At 36.0% G+C, this 20160-nt stretch overlaps 1 protein-coding gene across 1 annotated transcript in view; it reads left to right on the top strand.

Annotated features, from left to right (window-relative positions):
- The window catches only part of FBXL17 (F-box and leucine-rich repeat protein 17), a 533407-nt gene that overhangs the window by 169367 nt on the left and 343880 nt on the right, over window positions 1-20160 (top strand). The window contains exon 6 of the mRNA XM_012647377.1: window positions 18157-18287. Within this exon, the coding sequence (XP_012502831.1) occupies window positions 18157-18287 (131 nt within the window). The remainder of the gene's footprint in view (window positions 1-18156; window positions 18288-20160) is intronic.

Genomic DNA, 20160 nt, shown 5'->3' with positions numbered 1-20160 from the left:
TTAAAGGAAAACAAAATTGATTTTTTTTCAGTCGATTTAACATAAGTGACTGAAAGAATGTTCATTCATGCAGCTAACTCAATTTTCATCTTTTTTTGTTTATTCAGAGACTAAAAATGAAAGATGAACTTTCTCGCTTTTTAAATTTCCAAACAACTGACTAGTTTAGAATGCCTTATTCTAAAGGAAGAACATACTATTTTACTACTTAAAGGGTGATATTGCTGTTTCGTCCTAGATTATCTCTTCATTTGTTTCTGATTAATTATAGGTGCTAGAGTGATATTCTGAGATGTGGAAAATATATTCTTAAGTTCATTTAGCTCTGAAATATTCTCTACTGAATTATCACCCAGTGAGTATAGTATTATGAAATGGTTTTGTCGGATGACGATGTTTTGGGTTCTTTTTAGTCTTTCAGCAGCAGTGAAGGGTTGAGCCAAAAATGAGTGTTGAAAATCTAGGTGATGATTATTTTAGGCCTGGTGTGATCCATTAATTGATTTTTTTTCTTAGAAGTTTGCCAAGGCCAACAAACCTTGGTATGACTGCTAATTGTTTGACTGTGGGCAAATCACCTAATTCTCTACCTTGATTCCCCCATCTGTAAAATAAAGATAATAACAGCATCTGCCTACTTCTAGGGTTGTATGAGGAAGAGTGCTTAGCACATAACTCAAGAAACAGTTGAAAATCTAAAAAAAAAATTGATTAGAAAAATATTCATCATGATGTATAAAAGTTTCTCATAACTTTTTCATCCTGATCCACTCATATTCTTTCATCAAAATAATAATGTAAAATAATTTTTATGAAAATAAATCTTATTTTAAAACTTTATGGCCCTTTTTTTCTACCTGTATACCGGTGCTGAATGTTAAAACTAATAATAATTATGTTTGTTTGCTCTTCATTGTTTTTTTTCCTTTCCTTGCTGACCCCTTAAGGGTTGTTTAATTATTTAACATACTGAACAACTAGTATTTTAAGAATCATTTTGAAAAATTCCTATTGTAGCAATACACTGAATTAGGGGAATACAGTATTCCCCCGTTTATCTGCAGTTTCGCTTTCTAAGGTTTCAGTTATCCGTATTCAACTATGGTCCAAAACTATTAAATGGAAAATTCCAAAAATAAACACTTCATAAGTTTTACATTGCGTGCCATTCTAAGTAGCATGATGAAATCTCTTGCTGTCCCCACTCTTTCCTGCCCGGGATATGAATCATCCCTTTGTCCAGTGTACCATGCTACATATACTACCCTCCTGTTACTACATAGAAAAAACCTGCGATTTATGTAGAGTTCAATATTATATACTGGGTTTTCAGACATCTTCTGAGGGTTTTGGATTGTTTCCCCCATGAATAAGGAAAGGCTACTGTATAGTCTTCTATCTTATTATTATTGTCCAAATTAGTGAGTTTGATTTTTTATTTTTCTAAATTAGTGTAATGTCTATATAAGTTATAGTAACTTATCACATTTATTTTTCTAGTCTGTTAAGTGATAATACCTGCTCAGCAAGGATATTCTTTTTATATTTTATGAGTCTGTTACTCACACTTTAGTTGTATATTTGTTTGTGCTACATTTTCATTTTAGCAACTGCAGTAGCAAGATGTATCAGTATAACACTAGTAAAATAAATGAAATCATCTTTCAAATGACTCAGTTTGTGAAAGTCCTAACAAATAAAATGAACCAATGTGTTCCTTTGTGGCACCTATCCTTTGATAAAATGGTTGCTTCAGGCTTTCATATAAATATATAAATATTTATAAAATGAAGAGAATTGATAATCGTTTTTGAAAGATCTTTTCTTGAATCATGGCTTTATATTTTAAATATTGTTTTACTTTGCTTATATTGTCTTCTGTTTACTCCTGAATTTTTATCACACATGTCATAAATTGTGGATTTTGCTGAAAATACTCTTGTAAAAAATGATTTCAACTCTATTTTATCTGGTCTCTAACACATGAGGTCAGTCTTTATCCAAGAAAGATATTATGAGACATTGCTTTCGTTCTTTTTTATACTTTTAAATTCATTCACACTATTTTGTGACAGAAATTGTATTTGAGGATCAGTGTGACTCTATTCAGTCTTACGGGTTATACATAAAGAGTGATATTGAACATGGATGGGGCCCCATTTCAAAATCAACAGAACAGACTGCCCAAATTAGAGAAACCAGATTTGGCGCTTAATGAGAATAAATTAATAATTTAATTTAATGAGGGTGTATACCACTGAGAAAAAAAGCAGATATCATTTTTTAATTTAAAGTAAATATATATTGAGAATTACGGAGTGAAATAGAATTCAACTAATTTAAAAAGCATACTTAATTGATTAAAAACATTGACAGTGATATTCAGTCAATAGTTTTGTACATTTATAAAATACTTAACTTTGTTTTATTTTTAATTAATTCAATTATCTTGCTTAAGCATTATTTTCCCTGCACCTGGGCAGGTCTTGTCAGTCCCAGGGAAGTGTCTGTGTGGTACATATTATTTATTCATTCACATACATACTTCAACACAGTACACACCCACACCATGCCGATTGTCAATCATAGTGAATCCAAAGAATCAGATTTTTCTTTACATATTTGTTTAACATTGTGTAATGTTTATAATGGTGATCTAGAAGATTCTAAAGGGGCTCTTGTATACCAAAAGGAAGATAAATTGTGTTGTGTTTTTATTGCATGCACATTCTTTGAAAATAGGGAATTCATTCCCATAGTAACTCTCTATTAGTTAGAAGTTATTTATGAGACAGTAGAGTGTTGTGAAATTTTAGCTTGGAATCAGAATTTTGGCCTCCATATTATTACTCATTATTTTCGATAATAATTTTTGGATTATAGTTTGGTTCTGAACTCCCTCTTCTGTACATACACTCACTCAATAATAGAGTCCAGTAGAGTACCTTGACTAAAGGCAAAGCTCCTTACATGTTTGCTCTCCCACCCAGAGGCATTACAGGCATTTACACAAAAGCTGTTGATCACAGTGTATTTACAAAACCTTCAGGAGCATAGCTGCTTCCCCAACTGTAGACTTATGTTCAATTGATTGTATCCTAGTGGGATGATTGGCCATCAATATTTTTTTTTCCCAAGAAAATCTTCCCACTGGAGCTTTCTGTTATTCACCAGAGGAAAATGCTTGGTTATTGTGTTTTATCAGAAGGAGTTTTGAACATGCAATTGACTATCAATCTTGAATCTTTAAGAATGAAACAATACCCCTGTGCCTGACAAAGCAGCTCGAGTTAGAACTTTACAGCTTTCATCTGGCTCAAAGAAGAAAACGAAGCTGATCAGCACCGTGGGTTTCTCAGGCAAGGTATAGGAATACTCTGACAATTACTCCTGCTTCTGAGTTATTATAAAGAACTCCCATTAGATTGACTCTACTTCTTTTCATTATTGGAAACCTGTGCCCCCTCCCTCCTTCTTTCCTTTTGCTTCATGCTGATCCTAAGCTTGTTAACGCTTGGTACCTTTCTTCTCTTTAAGCCTACTCTTCTGTATCTATATTTTATAGATGGCTTCACTTGGCAGGCAGTATATAGTAGAAGACAGGAAGACCAAAGGGAGGGAAAAGCAATGATATTTCTCTCCCTCCCTCTTTGTCTCAGGTAGCATTTCAGGGAATAGCTCGTCTCTGTCTCCTCCATGGCTCCAGGACTGGATCTTCTTAGCTCCACCTTGTATCAGCTCACTGTGGCCTGTGGGTTCCAGTACACCGACTCTTCTTTTTGTCTCTTCAGCTGTGGAATACTGGTGGTTTCCTGCTGTTGCTAAATCTCTGGCTTACACTACCATCTCCAGTTTGTCTTCTCAGCTTCTCCTTCACAAGAATAAGCAATTCCCTTAATGAAATTCCCTTCATTCAATTTCATTTTTTTATAGTGGTTTCTCTTTTCCTGGTGAGACCCTTACTGATACATCTTCCTTTCTGTCATTCTGAGTTTCTTACATGAGAACACATTTAAGACTATAGAACTGGTATTTATTTCATTTCAGAGAGTATTGTAACAATTGGGATCAAAGAACAAAGCAGAGAATTGGACATAATATAAGATTTAAATTAGACCTGACCCTTCCTTAGACTACTGCTGGCTATACTGCTTTCCTGCATCCACACAAGATGTAACTCGACAAGTAAGAGCAGCCAGTTACATGATGATTAAGAATAATAAAGCTGCAAGGTCATGGTGAGTCCCAAGAACAGGATGGAGGGTTAGCTGCTTAATTATAGAAAGATAGTTTTCACACATGCTCCTAGCAAGAACAAAGTTGAGATGTTTCTCAATGCTATAATCTATATTGTCAATCCTCAGAGGCAAATATAAAGAAAAATATTTGGGTAAGGAAGAAGTTAACTGTTGTGAACTAGTTATTTGAGTTATTGGTTATTGGTTCTAGTTATTTGAAGCTATATATTGGATGGTTTTAATTGACAATTAAAAATAAAATATGTTATGTCAATACTTCTATAATATTAAGGTAAATGGTAAATTGATATTTAAAGTTTTACCTTAGATGTACACTAGTTATTGTCATTTAAAATTTCATTTCAATTGTTGAAGCTTTTGAACTCATAGGTGTTCAAAACTTGTTGAGAGAACAGTATTACAAAAGGACAGTTCTTTGAATCAGAAGGTAGTGCTTTAATATATAAATCAAAGCTATAAATTTTGTTTCTCATCTTCAAAAAATTTGTATTATCTACTTTAATGATAACATAATTTCCTGTTCAGTGTTATTTAATATCAAGGAAAACTGCACAAAGACCTTCTTTCTGATTATCATTTATTAACTGATGACTGATTTACTATCTATATGCTTTATCATAGTCATTAACTTAGAATTTTAGGTCATTCACTTCCAGCTCTTAACACTGAGTGTGATTAGAAGAGTTGGTGACTAAAACTTATTAATTCCAAATTTAAATACTTTGTAAACCAAATGGTGTTGCTTCTTGAAACTGTTTTGTAGAACAAGGTAAAACTAACTAAAACAAATGAGATCTAATTCTGTTTTGGGAGAGTTATCGACTTGGACTTTGAGTATTAATCTTCACATGCCCCTTTAAAAGTATGACTCTTCTAAGATTTTTTTTCACCTGGAAAGTGTTCATTCCTTCACTACCTATCACAAGTGATTAGGGAACTTTGGTAATAACCATGAATAATTAAATCAAGTGTAATGCCAAAGATTGGGGAAGAAGTTCTATTTTTTTTAGACCTACATTGTGATTTCTTTTAGGACCAAATTCTGTGACTCCTTTCTCACTAGTGTGGGTGATCTGACTGCTTCCTTTTTAGATTGTTTATATTAGACTTAGGGCTTTCTTTGGGAAATTTAGGGCAGAAATAAGGCAGAGAATTATGTATGCATTTTGGAATGTTTCTTCTCATAAAAATGGCTTCAAGATTGGAAGGAGAGAAAGCTGCTGCTGTATGCTTAGATTATCTGGTTTCTTCTAGGGTGATTTAGGGTGCTCTAGACCTTTGCAGTAAACCCCAGAGAGAAGCTGTAGTGACCTGTTCACAGGGACCTCATGGTGTTTCTCCACATATTAGGGAATCTTTTTATGGTAGTGTAGAAGGCCCAGAGCTTATGGGTGGTTGTTGGTTGTTATAATCCTGTGCACCACAGCTTTTTGGCTCAAAGTTTCTGATATACTCTTTGATACGATGCCTAGTCATAGAACAGGAAGATTAATTTGTGAAATTAAGATATAGGCACTCTTTACTCTGAGCTTTGGCTCTAAGCTGAGACCCATATATGATAATGTAAAACTAAGAGATTTTTGATGGGAAGATAAGTCCCAGTTGCATATTCTAAACCAGGAGGAAAAAAAAAAAAAGACATTTTAGAGAATAGGTACAACATTTCTGTAACATTTTTGGAATGCCAGAAAATGGATTTAAAAATTATTAATGTCATTCCTTTGTTTTTCAGCTTAATACATTTAGAAATAAAAAGTGAAATGGTTTGACTTTTGCTTTAATAGACAGCATAAGATCAAGAGGCCAATGTACAGGTCACTTGGCTTGGATATGATAAGCTTTTGTCTTGGGCTAATGGCATTTTAGTTATTTCACTATTTTTAAAAATAAGTTGTAAAACTTTCATTTGGAATATATTTCCAAAACTTTTGACCCTTTGAGGTGTGATACATGTGGGTGCAAGTGACTGAAACTGGTTCCAAATTTTGTGAACTGTTTCTTTTTTTGTAGATTGCTGAACTTGGTATGAGGAAATGAAAGAAGTACACAACCATTCCAATTAGTTGAAGCAGCCTCTCCTTGCTTGCATTCACATTTGACTTAATTTACCCTTAATTTATTTAAGCTTTGATTTTTTTCTTACTTAAGTGGAACAGTGTGAATATTTTATTTCTTAATTAAAGAGAAATTCTGGTTCTTAGCCCCTGCTGGGTAAAAAAGTGACAAGGCTGCTTACTGCTGCTAACTTTAAGTGCTGTTTGTAGTTCTTTGTGAGCTCTAGAAATCTTATATGGAGAAAAGAAAGGGATTTGGTGGAAAGAAAAATCCTAGAAAAAAGTCAATTAGAGACTGTGCTGCCTGCCAGAGTGAAAAAGGAAGAGCAGAGCATCCATTCTGAATTGGTATACTAAGGAGCAGAAATCCAATTAACAAATTCACATTTCTGCAGCAAAAGACGGTGATTAAAATTTTGGTGAACTACTCAAAATTCCTGCCACATATACTTCAAAACTCTGACAACTTACAGAGGCTTTAAAAAAAATGTTCTGCATTTGAAGAACAAATATGTAAATAGAGAACTCATTATGATTCTTGTTCTGAGATGACCTTTAATTGTGTGGAATGAGAATGTTGTTTTTTATTATTTAATATTTACATATTATTTAAGTTTATGTTCAAATAGAACACTTTTTAAAAGCATGTAGCATCAGAGCTGCAGGTCCAGCATTTGATGTAGTTTAAAGAATGGAGCGCTGATTTCTGCAAACTTAAATGAATAAAGTTGTCTCTAAAGTTTTGATACCGATTTCAAATTTAGTCATTCGGTAATAAGCATTTAATAAATGTGTTTGTGCCTAGTACTGCGTTATGTGCTGGTAACACAAAGATGAATAAGATATGGTCCTGACCGGCAGTAGCTTGTTTTTGACTCTAGTGGGAGGAACATACACTTAATTAGACCAAATTATTAAAAAAAGAGCAACACTAGTGGTTGTACAGAGGTCAGAATTTCCTCCTCTGAATGTGGGCATCCCAGGAGGCTATACAGAGGGTGTTCACTGGGGCTTTGAAGGCTAAATTATGCTTTGATAGGCTAAAGAAATGAATCTAGTCTTATAACTGCCCTAGGTGGCTTGGGGACACTATTGCTGTTAATGTAATGTTTGTAGAGTTGGCCTAGATTTTATGCAATTTTATTGCTGTGAGTATGTATGTCTGCATATTAATTTAATCAGGTAATTAATTTATTTTTTCATTCACTATAAATTGTAAAACTACTGTTTATACCTAGCTAACTTAATAAATTTAACATTTATATATAACTAATACAATTATAAATAAAATTTAGAAGTGTAAATGCAATTTATATGTTGGCGACTCGTAAGTTTATTTGATATCTCTCCTTGGATATCTAGGTATCTCAGACATAGCATATTCAAAACAAAACTATCTTTCCTACCTGCCCGCAAACTATCTTGGTTAGTTGCAACAGTACCTTCTAGTTGCTCAAACCAAAAACCTTGGAATCATCCTTGACTCCTCTTTTTCTTTCAAGCCCCCTAACCTATTTGGCAAATATTCTATTGATCCTACTTTCAAAAATTGTATATCCAGATTCTGATCATTTCATATCGTCTCCAGCTGTTGTCATTGTGGCCCAAGTCACTGGTATCTCTTCACTAGATTAATTCATTATAGCCTTTCTTTGCTTCCACTTTTGCTTCTATGTTCTAGACTCAACACAGAAGCTGGCACGATCATTTAAAAATATAAGATAGATCATGGCACAGTCTTGTTTAAAACTCTCCAGTGGCTCCTAAATTCTTTAGAACAAAAGCTAAAATTCCTACAGGCCTACAAAGGCCCTCTGTAATCTTCCCTTCCTCACTCACCTCTTTGACCATGATAGTCTCTTCATAGTCTTCCATTCACTCTGATGCAGCACCTGTGGCTTCTTACTAATCTTCCAAAATGTTAGGCCAGTTTCCATCTCAGGACCTTTGCACTGCACTAACTCTTGCCCTAGACATCAACATGATTTCGTTCGCCCTTTACCTCCTTTAAATCCTTCCTCAAATATCATCTTTTCAATGAGATAACCTTTGACTGCCTATTTAAAATTGCACCCCATCTTCCTTCTCTCTCTTCTCCACCCACCTTGCCTTGCTTTATTTTTCTCTCTAGGACTGAAAGACTTTCAACATACTAAATAATCTGTTTATTTATTTATTGCCCCCACCCCCTAACTAGGAATATAAGTACCCTATGAACAGGGATGTTTGTTTGTTTTGTTCCCTGCTGTATTTTTAGCAGCTGGAATAGTTCCTGGTACATAGTAGGTGCCCAATCAATAGTTACTGCATAAATAATACCATCTGCATTCTTTTTTGAGTGATTAAATAGACTGAGCTGTACAAATTATTTTTACACTTTCGGTAATTGGGTTTAAATATCAATTGTTCTGCACTAGAGAAGTGGTTCCCAGTCCAGGCTGAGATCAACTGGATATACTTTTCAGAGATACTAAGGACTTGCCCTGTCCCAAGGCAGTTAGATCAGAATCTCTAAGGATGGGGCCTGGAAGTTAGTATTTCTTCTAAAGTTCCCCAGTGACCCTAGCATGTAGCCAAGGTTAGAGCCAGGGGTCAGGAAACATTTAAATGAATGTGAATGATTGAATGAAGAGGCACATCAACTACTGCATCAGAGACTCAGATTTGGACCAGCTTAAGCAGTAAGAGTAGATTTCAAATGTTTACAAAGAGGGATTCATCCTGAGCAGCACAGCCTAGGAAAAGGCTGGTTGGGGAGGAGGAAGGGAACAGTGAAGGGAAGATGAAGGAGATGAAGAAGTTGAAGATGGCACTCCTGAGTAGTTGTAACAGGAAGGAAAGGTGGTGCCGTGGTCCCTTGGCAGCTGTTGCCAATTAATGATTCCCCATTTAAAGGGCATAGCTATGTTGGGAACTGCCTGGTTAATAATTTGCATTAAGGCAAGTATATTTCCGAGACTTTATTTTTTTCCCCTTTTCTAAAGTAATCAAGGAGGCTTTGTGGAAAATATGAGATTTGAACCAGTCAGTTGAATAAGTGGAAGGGAGAGGAAAAGAGACACTTCCAAGTTACTGAGTAAAATGAGTGAAATGAGAGCAGTTTTAAAATAATGAGCACAGTTCACTGAGCACAGTAAGAACAACTTCTCAAAATCTGGGGAAAGAGATTCAGGTTAGCTTAACAGATTTCAGGGAATGGTAGGGATGGGCAGTGAAGGGCCTTGATTTGGAAGCCCTGGGTTTCCTCTTTGCTGCAGCAATATTTTGTTTCCTAAAGACTTTGGAGAGGATGGGAGATATGATTAAAGTTGCTTAAGGAAGATTAATCTGGCTGGTGCTGTGGCAAGAAGGAGTTAGAAGGGACAGCTCTGAGAAGCAGGACAGTAAAGTGTACTAGAAAACAAAACAGAATGTGAATAAAGTAGAGAAAGATGTCAGATATAGTAGGTGAATGGTAGAACTAAACAGGCCTTGGATTTGAAATTAATGCAGAGACGAAGCCCAGTGTGATTGGCAAGGCAGTGGGTGAAAGGGAAGACATAGAGGAGGTGCCTGCGAATTGACATGATAGCGGCTGTGGATTCTAAGGCCCGGGAAGTCCTGTTTTCATGGATAGTATTGGCAATTTTTATTGTCTCTGCCAAGCTTTAAGGCAATTTAAAAGAGATTTTCAATTCCACGCTGATGTTCTTTCTCAGTTCAGTGAGATGCTGGGAAGGACTTGCCTGATGTCCTAAATGTGGCTTATTTAGCTTTTTATTACCATTTTTCTACTTGAGTGCCAGCCTTCACCAAACTGAGCTTCAAGTCTAGTTGATGAGTAGGAGGGATGCTATGTGTTCCCTCCCTTGCCCAACCACGTTCTTCTCTAAGTGTAGATGTCAGACCCTGTCAAGGTGTGGAAGTCTTCTATGCGTGGGGACAGAAATTCTCTATGCCCCCGTTTTTTACCATTCCCAGCAGTCTTCATTTCTTTACTTTTTCCCCCCTATATTTACCCTACACAGTCTACGCTACAGCCCCCTTCCCTTTCTCCTTCAGTCTCTCTCCTTGCCCTTAATAGGCAGCTCTCCCCAATTTTCTCATAACTGACTTTCTCTGACCTTTCTATCTTCCTCTGCCTTGGGCTCTCCCTGGGTCTCCATCCCGACAGTCTGACAGGTGTTTGGCAGGTGAGTGTGGTGCTGATCTAGAGCCCCAGTAATGCCTTCATCAGCAAGGCTTGTCTTAACCCTTGACTTAGCTCTTTAAAGATTACAACTGAGTGCTTAGAAACCTGGTCCCAATAAAGCCAATATCTGCAGTGCTGGCAAGAAGAATTTATATACTAATTGACATTTGCACATATTTAATTATACAGAAGTTTTTGTTCTTTCCAAAAATTATCACTTCCCGCTGGTCTCACATCAGTTATCCCCAGTAGATTGAAATGGTGGAAGAACCATGCTGCCATGAGTCTTCTTTTGTTGGTTCATTCTCTGTAGTCAGCTTGTATAATTGAGGGTTTTATTTCATTTTTACTTTTCTAGGGTCTTAAGAAAATTTGGAAGCCATTTGAGGTCTTTTTATAACCCTCCAAGCCCGTGTTTCCTAGGTAACATTTTAGTATCTCATTTTATATTTAAGTACATACATAGCCATACCAATCATTGACTGATTTTAGTTCTTAACATGAATTAGTTAGAAGTCATATTTTTAATAATAAAAGCAGCACCAAACTGAAAGGTGATTACCTACATTCTACATTCTGACTTGGGTATTTAAAAAAAATACCTTACTGAACGTTTGAAAATTGGAATGAAGCATTTAGATCTTGGTTGTAAGGCTTTGCTTATTCAACTCCTCTGTGATTTGTATAACCCAAGACTACCAGTGAATTATAAGGAAAGTAAGTTTAATTAAAATGTCAGTTTGCTAAATGTAATTATCTGTTTCAGACTATGAAAGATTACTTTAGGTAGTGTTCTATGAAACACTGGAGGGCACTGTAATGAAATTCTCATAGCAGGGGAAGGAATGTGATGAATTCGACAGAGCTGTTTCTGGAGTTTTGAATAAAAATGCCACATCCCATGGAGGCTCTAGGTCTGTTTCTTATAATGATGCCGGTTACTGGGAATTACTTTCCTGAAACTGCCTTTGGATACTGTCATATTTCAAGCTGAGTTGGCCAAAATGGTCATAGGGAAGGCCGTGTGAACATAGTGACTGTCAGCTCACGAAAAAATGAGAGTAAAATACTCTTCAAGTTCTCAGTAGAATCCTGGAGTATGAGAGCCAAGATAAAAGCGTTTCCTCTTGGATGCATTTGTGCTCAATTGAAAGAGTAAGAAATGTTCAATTCATGGACAGTAAATAGAGGACAGAAACAGTCAGAAGTGGCTTACTTTCGTCATCTGATCTGCCTGACACTGAGGAGTGGGCCTGCATATAGGGTTACAAAAAGTTCAAAAGTCAACTAGAATTAGAATCTTGTCACATACGGATAGTAGCTGGAATTATTACTTCCTCCTGTAGATTAGTTCTAGAAAATGTCTTTGTATTTTCATAAGTCTACAAAACAGTTTTAGGTTTGCTGGCATCTCTCTCTCCATTATTTGCACTTCAGTAAGTTATTCCAACCTCTTTGATCCTCAGTTATCTTTCCTACTATGAGGGACTGAACTGGCACAAGAAACTTTAAATTTTCTTCCCTGCAGAATTTTTATTGTATGCTCTCACCATCTTCTGGTTGATGAAGCAATGTTTTTTTATCACGGTAAAATATGCTTAATGTAGAGTTTGCCATTTTAACTATGTTTAAGTGTACAGTTCAGTGGCACTAAGCACATTCACATTGCTGTGGTGAAGAGATACTTTACAATGAAGGAAGCTGAGAGATATGAAAAGAATTCAAATAGAAAGTCCATGTCAGGAGCTGTGCTATACCCCAGAATATGCTTCTGTAGGAGATATTTATGTGACTGCATAAAACTTTTATAATTTTTGCGTCTTCCTAGAGACTATAATAATGAGTAATTAGAAAAATAAAATGATGTTATATGTGTATTATGCATGGCTATCTACAGCAGTTCACATATGCATATGATTATAGACAGCAAAATTAATCCTTAACATTTATAGGTTTAATAGTCATACATCAAAGTATTTTCAAGCAGCCCTTTGGGTCCACTTAGGGTATTTATTTCTGATTTTGCTGTGGTACCAACATGGGACTGCTATCAGCACATGCGCCTAGCAAGCCACCCAGCATCTGCAGCTCAAAGGGGCTGTTTGATTCTTTATATATTACTGGAACAGTACATCTCCAATAGTGACAAAAACTTTTTGGGTATGGGGATCAAAAATGTCCTGTAAAGAAAGCTAACTGTAAAGATAATCTGGTTTAAAAAATGATGATTTTTAGATAGAAAATGGAAGTGTGGGGAACATTAGTAAAAGGAATATCACATTTAACAGTGACTCAGATCCTTGACATGTACAGGTTCAACTTTGCTCAATCAAGGATAAGAAAACTTGACCAGTGAAACCATTTTGGCCACTTCTCTAGCCCCAGTGCAAAATCTTATGAAAGATAAAACTTTAGGGAAAATAAAAAGAAAGCTAACTTGTGGTATTAAGATCTATATGGAAGCATGTGACTGTTGACAAAGTATGAATAAAGTAAAAGCCAGCAGCTATGCAAACATTTCCTTGAAGCGTTTCCTTTAAACCCATCTTCCCATGAGTAAGGTTGTTTTAAGGAATTTAGCAATACCTCCTCACCTTTCTCTGTGTCTCTGTCTCTCTCTGTCTCTCTCACCTAATATGGAGCTAACGAGTGGCCATATCAGAACTGTCTTCCAGGAATTACTTCCTTGGCAGCTAAAGATAAACATAGAGAAGAAGGCAGAATGGACCAAGCATCTCACTCTGTGCTTTTGTGAACATATGCAACTAAAGAGAGACAGTGAGCCTCAGTGCTGAAAGTGACCAAGGATATTCCCCTTGTCTTAAGTGAAGCCTGGCTTCTCTTCAAAGATATCCCCTGCAGCCCTTCTGTATTAGTTTTCTTTTTTTTTTAATTTTTTTTATTTCAGCATATTATGGGGATACAAATGTTTAGCTTACATTTATTACCTTTGCCCCACCTGAGTCAGAGCTTCAAGCGTGTCCATCCCCCTGACGGTGCACACTGCACTCATTAGGTGTGAATGTACCCATTCCCTCCTCCCCGCTTCCACAAGCTGAACACCTGGTGAATGTTACTGATATATGTGCACTTAACTGTTCGTCAGTGAAATCAGTTAATACCAATTTGATGGTGAGTACTTATGGTGCTTATTTTTCCATTCTTGTGATGCTTCACTTAGTAGAATGGGCTCTAGCTCTATCCAGGATAATACAAGAGGTGCTAGATCACCATTGGTTTTTGTTACTGAGTAGAACTCCATGGTATATATATACCACATTTTATTAATCCACCTATGTATTGATGAGCACTTGGGTTGTTTCTACATCTTTGCAATTGTGAATTGTGCTGCTATAAACATTCTAGTGCAGATGTCTTTTTTACAGAATGTCTTTTGTTCCTTTAGGTAGATGCCCAGTAATGGGATTTCTGGATCAAATGATAGTTCTACTTGTAGCTCTTTGAGGTATCTCCATATTGCTTTCCACAGAGGTTGCACTAATTTTCAGTCCCACCAGCAGTGTATGAGTGTTCCTATCTCTCCGCATCCATACCCACATTTATTGTTTTGGGACTTTTTGATAAAGGCCATTCTCACTGGAGTTAAGTGATATCTCATTATGGTATTGATTTGCATTTCCCTGGTGATCAGAAATGTTGAGTATTTTTTCATATGTTTGTTGGCTATTAGTCTATCTTCTTTTGAAAAGTTTCTGTTCATGTCCTTTGCCTACTTTTTGATAGGGTTGTTTGATTTTTTCTCGCTGATTTTCCTGAGTTCTATATAGATTCTAGTTATCAGCCCTTTATCGGATGTGTAACATGCGAATATTTTCTCCCGTTCTGTAGGTTGTCTGTTTCCTTTCATGATAGTTTCCTTGGCTGTGCAGAAGCTTTTTAATTTGATCAGGTCCCATTTATTTATTTTTGTTGTTGCTGTGATTGCCTTTGAGGTCTTCTTCATAAATTTTTTCCCTAGGCCAATGTCTATAAGAGTTTTTCCAACATTTTCTTCTAGAATTCTTATAGTTTCATGTCTTAGGTTTAAGTCTGTTATCCATTGTGAGTTGATTTTTGTGATAGGTGATAGGCGTGGGTTCTGTTTCAGTCTTTTACATGTGGCTAGCCAACCTTGCAGTCCTCCTGTATTAGTTTTCTATTGGTGCGCAACAAATTACTGCAAATTTAGCAGCATAAAACGATGTACATTTATCATCTCACTATTTCTGTGGGTCAGGAGTCCAGACCTGGCTTAACTGGGCCCTCTGCCTAGGGTCTCACAAGGCAGTCAGGTTCTCAACTAGGGATGTTTTCTTTCTAGAGCTCAGTTCCTCTTTGAAGCTCACATAGTTGTTGGGAAGAATTTAGTTCCTTGTGGTTGTAGGACTAAAGTCCCCATTTTCTTGCTGATCTTAGTTCCTGGAGACCTCTCACAGTCCTTCTCACAACATGGCCACTTACTTCTTCAGGGCCAGCAGGGGAATCTCTCTGACCTCTAGACCCGTTTTAAGGGCTGAACTGATTACGTCAGGCCCACCCAGGATACTTTCACTTTTGATTCATTCAATGCCAGCTGGTGAGGGACCATAATTCCTGCTGCAAAATCCCTTTACCTTTGCTTTGTTATGAGAATATCCTACCCTATTCACAGGTCTTGCCACACTCAAGGGGTAGATGTTATACTAGGGTATGGATTATTGGGGTCATCTTGGAATCTGCCCACCACACCTGTTTATTTTCTCACTGTGTTTCTCAGAGTCAGAAGGTGGGGCCAGGATCCTCTGCTCTCCATGGCTGCTTCCAGACCATTAGTTTCCTACCTCTCATGAAAAATAACAACAACAAATATAATTAACAAAACAAAACACTGAGACTTTGAGACTTGTGCTATTTGGCTTTACTTCTGTTTCTTCCTTTTTTTTTTTTTCCATTTTACTCCATAATCCTCATGTCTCCTATTCATAAAAGGCATTGACACTGAACTCATAGCCTTCCACTTTGCCCCAAGCCCAGCCATGACTGTGGATGACATCAATTCCTGTGCCCACCACATGGAGATAGGTCAGGTATTAGGAGGGAAGAAAACATAGCAAGGAGCACATGCATGAGCCCTTTGATTCCTTAAGTGAATTTTAGTGAGGTCAGAAGGATTACAGAAACTTATTTTGCTATTTATTTTATCTTCCATATAGTTCCTGCTTTTTTTTGTCTCTTTAGATACTTAAAAAAAATTAGCTACAGTGAGAGGTAAGACATAGGGATCAGGAGCTATGTTTGGGGCAGAACTTGAGAGCCCAAACGGCTCACCTTTGATCCCTGGGCTTGGTGTTCACTATTATTATTAGAGTAAGGAGATCTTTGAGGAAGGAGAAACTGAAGGAGTCTATCCAGGTTCTGACTGGTCAGTTGCCTGGAGCTGCTGAGACAGCCAGAATGGTCTGTTTTATTTTAACAAGAGTGAGTCTCTTCCCTTACGGTATGCTTTGGTTGCTAAGTACCAATTATGTGCTGATGTTGGTAAAGCCCTTATCATGTGGTGACTTAAACAAGAACTTTGTCAGAACCCATTTCTTCTTTCCTGGTCTTGCCTCCATTCTGAAGAGTCATTTTCCTGAGTTCTACACTGGACTGGATGTGACTTTCTTGAACATCTAGCCTGATAAGCCGATTGCAGCAAAGGTTTCCTGAATCTCTCTCTTCACCAATGCTTAGAAGACAATGTTACAGAAGTTTTCTCTCAATTAGAAAGGCCCACTGGTGTGGACCTTTTTGTACTTTATGTCTCTTAGTTCTCTGTGTTTCTCTCCACAGTTCTTCAGGATACTTCAGAGAGCAATGAATAGTGACTCTGTATGAACTCTCTCTCTGTGTAACTTCTCCCTTTGTGAGCTGAGGGGGAAAGAGGGTACTGAGTATGAGTACTGCCTGGCTGACTTGCCTTCCACCCCTCCAACAACCATTCTCTAGAGCTGTGCCACTCGTCACGTGCAGACATGAAATTAAATATAAATGAATTATAATTAAATAAAAAAATTCATGTCCTCTGTCACACTGATCACATATTAAGTGCTCAGTAGCTGCATGTGGTTACCATATTGGACAACAGAAATACAGAACATTTTCAGGGGAGATTCAAGTGTCTGCCCTCTACTGAGGTTTAAGCTGAACTGACGCTCAGGTGGAATTTAGCTGTTTCGCTTCTCTGAGGCCTTTAGCAGTTGGGTTATACCTGCAAGTCTACTTCCTACAGGGGTAGCCTGCCCCCTCTTATGGTAGGATTTGACAGTAGCCTAGAGAAGACAAGCCAGTCCTGGGAGAGCTCCCTCAGGGTTCTGGAAATGCTATGTACTAGTTTTCTATTGCTGCTATAAGAAATTCATACACATTTAACAGTTTAAAACAGCACAAATTTATTATCTCACTATTCTGTAAGTTAAGAGGTCCATCTGACATGAGTCTCAGCAAGCTAAGCTCAAGGTGTAACCTGGATGGTATTCCTTTCTGAAAGCTTGAGGGGGGAATATATTTTCTTGTTCCTTCAGGTTTTTGACAAAATTAAGTTCCTTAAGGTTGTAGGACTGAGGTCCCTATTTTGTGCTGGCTGTCAGCTGAAGGCTGTTCCCAACTCTACAGCCACCCATATTCCTTGGCTCCTGGCCGCTTTCTTCACCTTCAGAGCTAATAAAAGTGGGTTGAATCCCCTTCATAATTCAAATGTCTCTTGTATCTTCCATCACGTCTCCCTGACTTTAGCTGGGTAAGGTTCTCTGCTTATGAGGAGCTCACGTGGTTAGATGGGGCCTACTCAGATAATCTGAGATAATCTCCCCATCTCAACATCCGTAACTTTAATCACAGCTACTAATTATTTTTTGCCTTGTAAGGTAACATATTAGGGTATAGACATCTTTGGTGGGAGGGGTGTGTGGTCCACCACATACCTCCAGATTAATTCTTTATTATTAAATAAAAATAGCTTAATATTTGAAAATGTACCTTATTTGAAGAGGATAATTAAGATTGTACCACCTTTATATAAATGGTATCATTAATTTACTTTGGAGATTAAACATCCGAAGAAGACAAGAAACTTAAAGAAAGGAGTTGAGAAAATGAAGAAATGGAGAAAGTGGTACCTGGAAAAATCTTTGCTTCTTAAACATTTTATTTCATGGTGAAACATACACCCATAATAGTATAATTTGGAGTACATTGATTAAATACCACTAAGTTATCTCTGAAGTAACCATTTACTCATATTTTACCTTTTAAAAGTGAGAAAACATAAAAGTACCATTATAATTATGAAAATAATATCTGAAGTTGAATAATATTAGGGTAATCTTATCAAATTGTATGTACTTAATGTTATATATTCAATAGCTTCCCCACCTATTGGATAGTAGATTGCTAACTTCTGATTTTTATGATTCTGCAATAAAATCCATTTTATTTTAATGTTTGTTGCCATTCATGTATTTATAGATTTCTATACTCATTTTTAATTTAGTATGTAAAATATTAAATAAACAACAGGTTTGATTAAAAGATTCTATAATAGACTATTATCTATTCTAAATATTTTACAGTGATACTCTATCTTGTAATAAACTATAATTTTTGAGAGTAAATGTAGCATTTACCTTTTTCATCTTTCATTTTATCTCATTAGCTAAGAAACCTTTCCAGCTTGGACCTACGTCATATCACTGAACTGGATAATGAAACCGTGATGGAAATTGTCAAGAGGTGCAAGAATCTTAGCTCTCTCAATCTCTGTCTGAACTGGATCATAAATGACAGGTAACCACTATATAACATCTTAAAAACACTTTTCCAAAGGAAAACATGTAGCAGATACTGATTATCATTTTAACAAGGCCTGTCAACTTTATGTAAAATTGAATATATCTATGTCTTTTCAAATTGATATGTTTAAGTTTTGAAAACCTTCTAGATCTATACTTTTAATGCATCCATTGCTTATAAGGGAAGCAAAGTTTTTAGGTGCTTTGACACAAATGTTATAGAACAACAGTCTGTCGGATTTTTTTCTTTGTTATCTGTCTAAGATATATTGTTTATTTGTCACTTTAATATTTTTGCAACTTTTATGACTGGCTTAACTGTTCGTTTTTCAGGGAAAATGATTCTCAGAAACTGTCTCAAACATTGTGCTTTTAGACCCTTTCTTAAGGATGGCGTTTTTTTCAGAGATGTCTCACTATGTTGCCCAAGCTGGCTTCGAACTCCTGGGCACAAGCAATCCTCTACCTCAGGCTCCCAAGTAGCTGAAACTACAGTCGCTCACCACCATGCCTGGCTAAGGATGACATTTGTTCTCTCTCTCTCTATATATATAATTTATTTTAAAAATGGAAGTCATATGACATAGTGTAAAATGTGTATAATGGGAAATATTTTCCTATAAATAATTGTAAACCTATTTTTCTTTGAAATATTTCGTGAAGTAAGAAAAAGCTAAGGAAACCCTTGAAAGTAGACTTTTATCATGAAAACAACTGCACAGTAGCACTAGCACTACTGATTCAGTAGGTTTGTAAATATAGGTATGAGACAGGATTCTTTTGATCATAGCTTTTCAAGTATTTTTTTTAAAACTGTAGGCCACTAAAAATATTTTGTTGTCAAAATAGAAAGCACTATTTCATCTAAAATTAGAACCTATTTAGATTATTCTTTTAACTATTCTTTTAAAAATAGGAGAAATAATGTATTAAGCTTCTGTCAGATAATGCTTTAAATTCAAGACATCCCCTCTCTTTTAATTTCCTTTTATACTTTAAAAATAAAATCATGTAGACTCCATTTTCCCCAATTGTGGTGAATTCTAGTGACATTTTCTTAAGTTACCCTGAATTATTCTTTAAATTATGTGACAGCCTTGACGTCACTTTAAGTAAAATTTTTCTTGAAAAATTTACTCATCTAAAATGGGTATATGATCATCATTTATAAGAGGCGTCTATTGTTTTTGAGTAATATTTGCTATATGAAGTGTATCAAAATCTAAAGAAAATTGAATTATATAAATTTAAAAAGTAAAATTCTTTATAATCAATATTCTATATAGGAAGTAATATGACAATTTATAATAATCTTTAAAAAGCTTTTCATAATAAAATAACATATATAAACCTTATCTTATGGTTTTAGGTATTTAACATTAGCTTATTATTCTGATAAATTTCTTAGTGATCCATCGAATTTAAAGAATAGTGTTTCTACAATAAATTGATTATGTTCCACCACAGTTTTCTGTACACCTAACATGTGTAAAAGAGTCACTAACTGGAGGATACTATGAATGGTAAATAAGATGCAGTCCGTATATGATTATATGGGTTATCACCTAAGTAAACATTTTGCTTAGGTTTGTATCATTTAAACAGATGTTGGAGGAGGGGTGGATTTATAGTCCTCTTCCTCTTTAAATGCTTATCTAGTCATAACTGGGTACTTTACAAATGAAAAAGTAGGCAGCCCTCACTTGTCTTTCATTCCCTTTGTTAGTCTCTATGTACTCAAACCTAGTGCTATTGCAATCATTTTTTCCCTCCTTAACTAACTGTAATCATTATTTGGGGTGTGATCCTAAATATATGTATTGTAGAGATGTATTTGCAAGAAATGAAAGCGTATTTTTATGTTTTTA

The sequence above is a fragment of the Propithecus coquereli genome, unplaced genomic scaffold (assembly GCF_000956105.1).
Source record: "Propithecus coquereli isolate 6110/MARCELLA unplaced genomic scaffold, Pcoq_1.0 Scaffold265, whole genome shotgun sequence".
In the NCBI taxonomy this organism is placed as follows: domain Eukaryota; kingdom Metazoa; phylum Chordata; class Mammalia; order Primates; family Indriidae; genus Propithecus; species Propithecus coquereli.
This window is presented reverse-complemented; position numbering and strand designations above follow the sequence as displayed.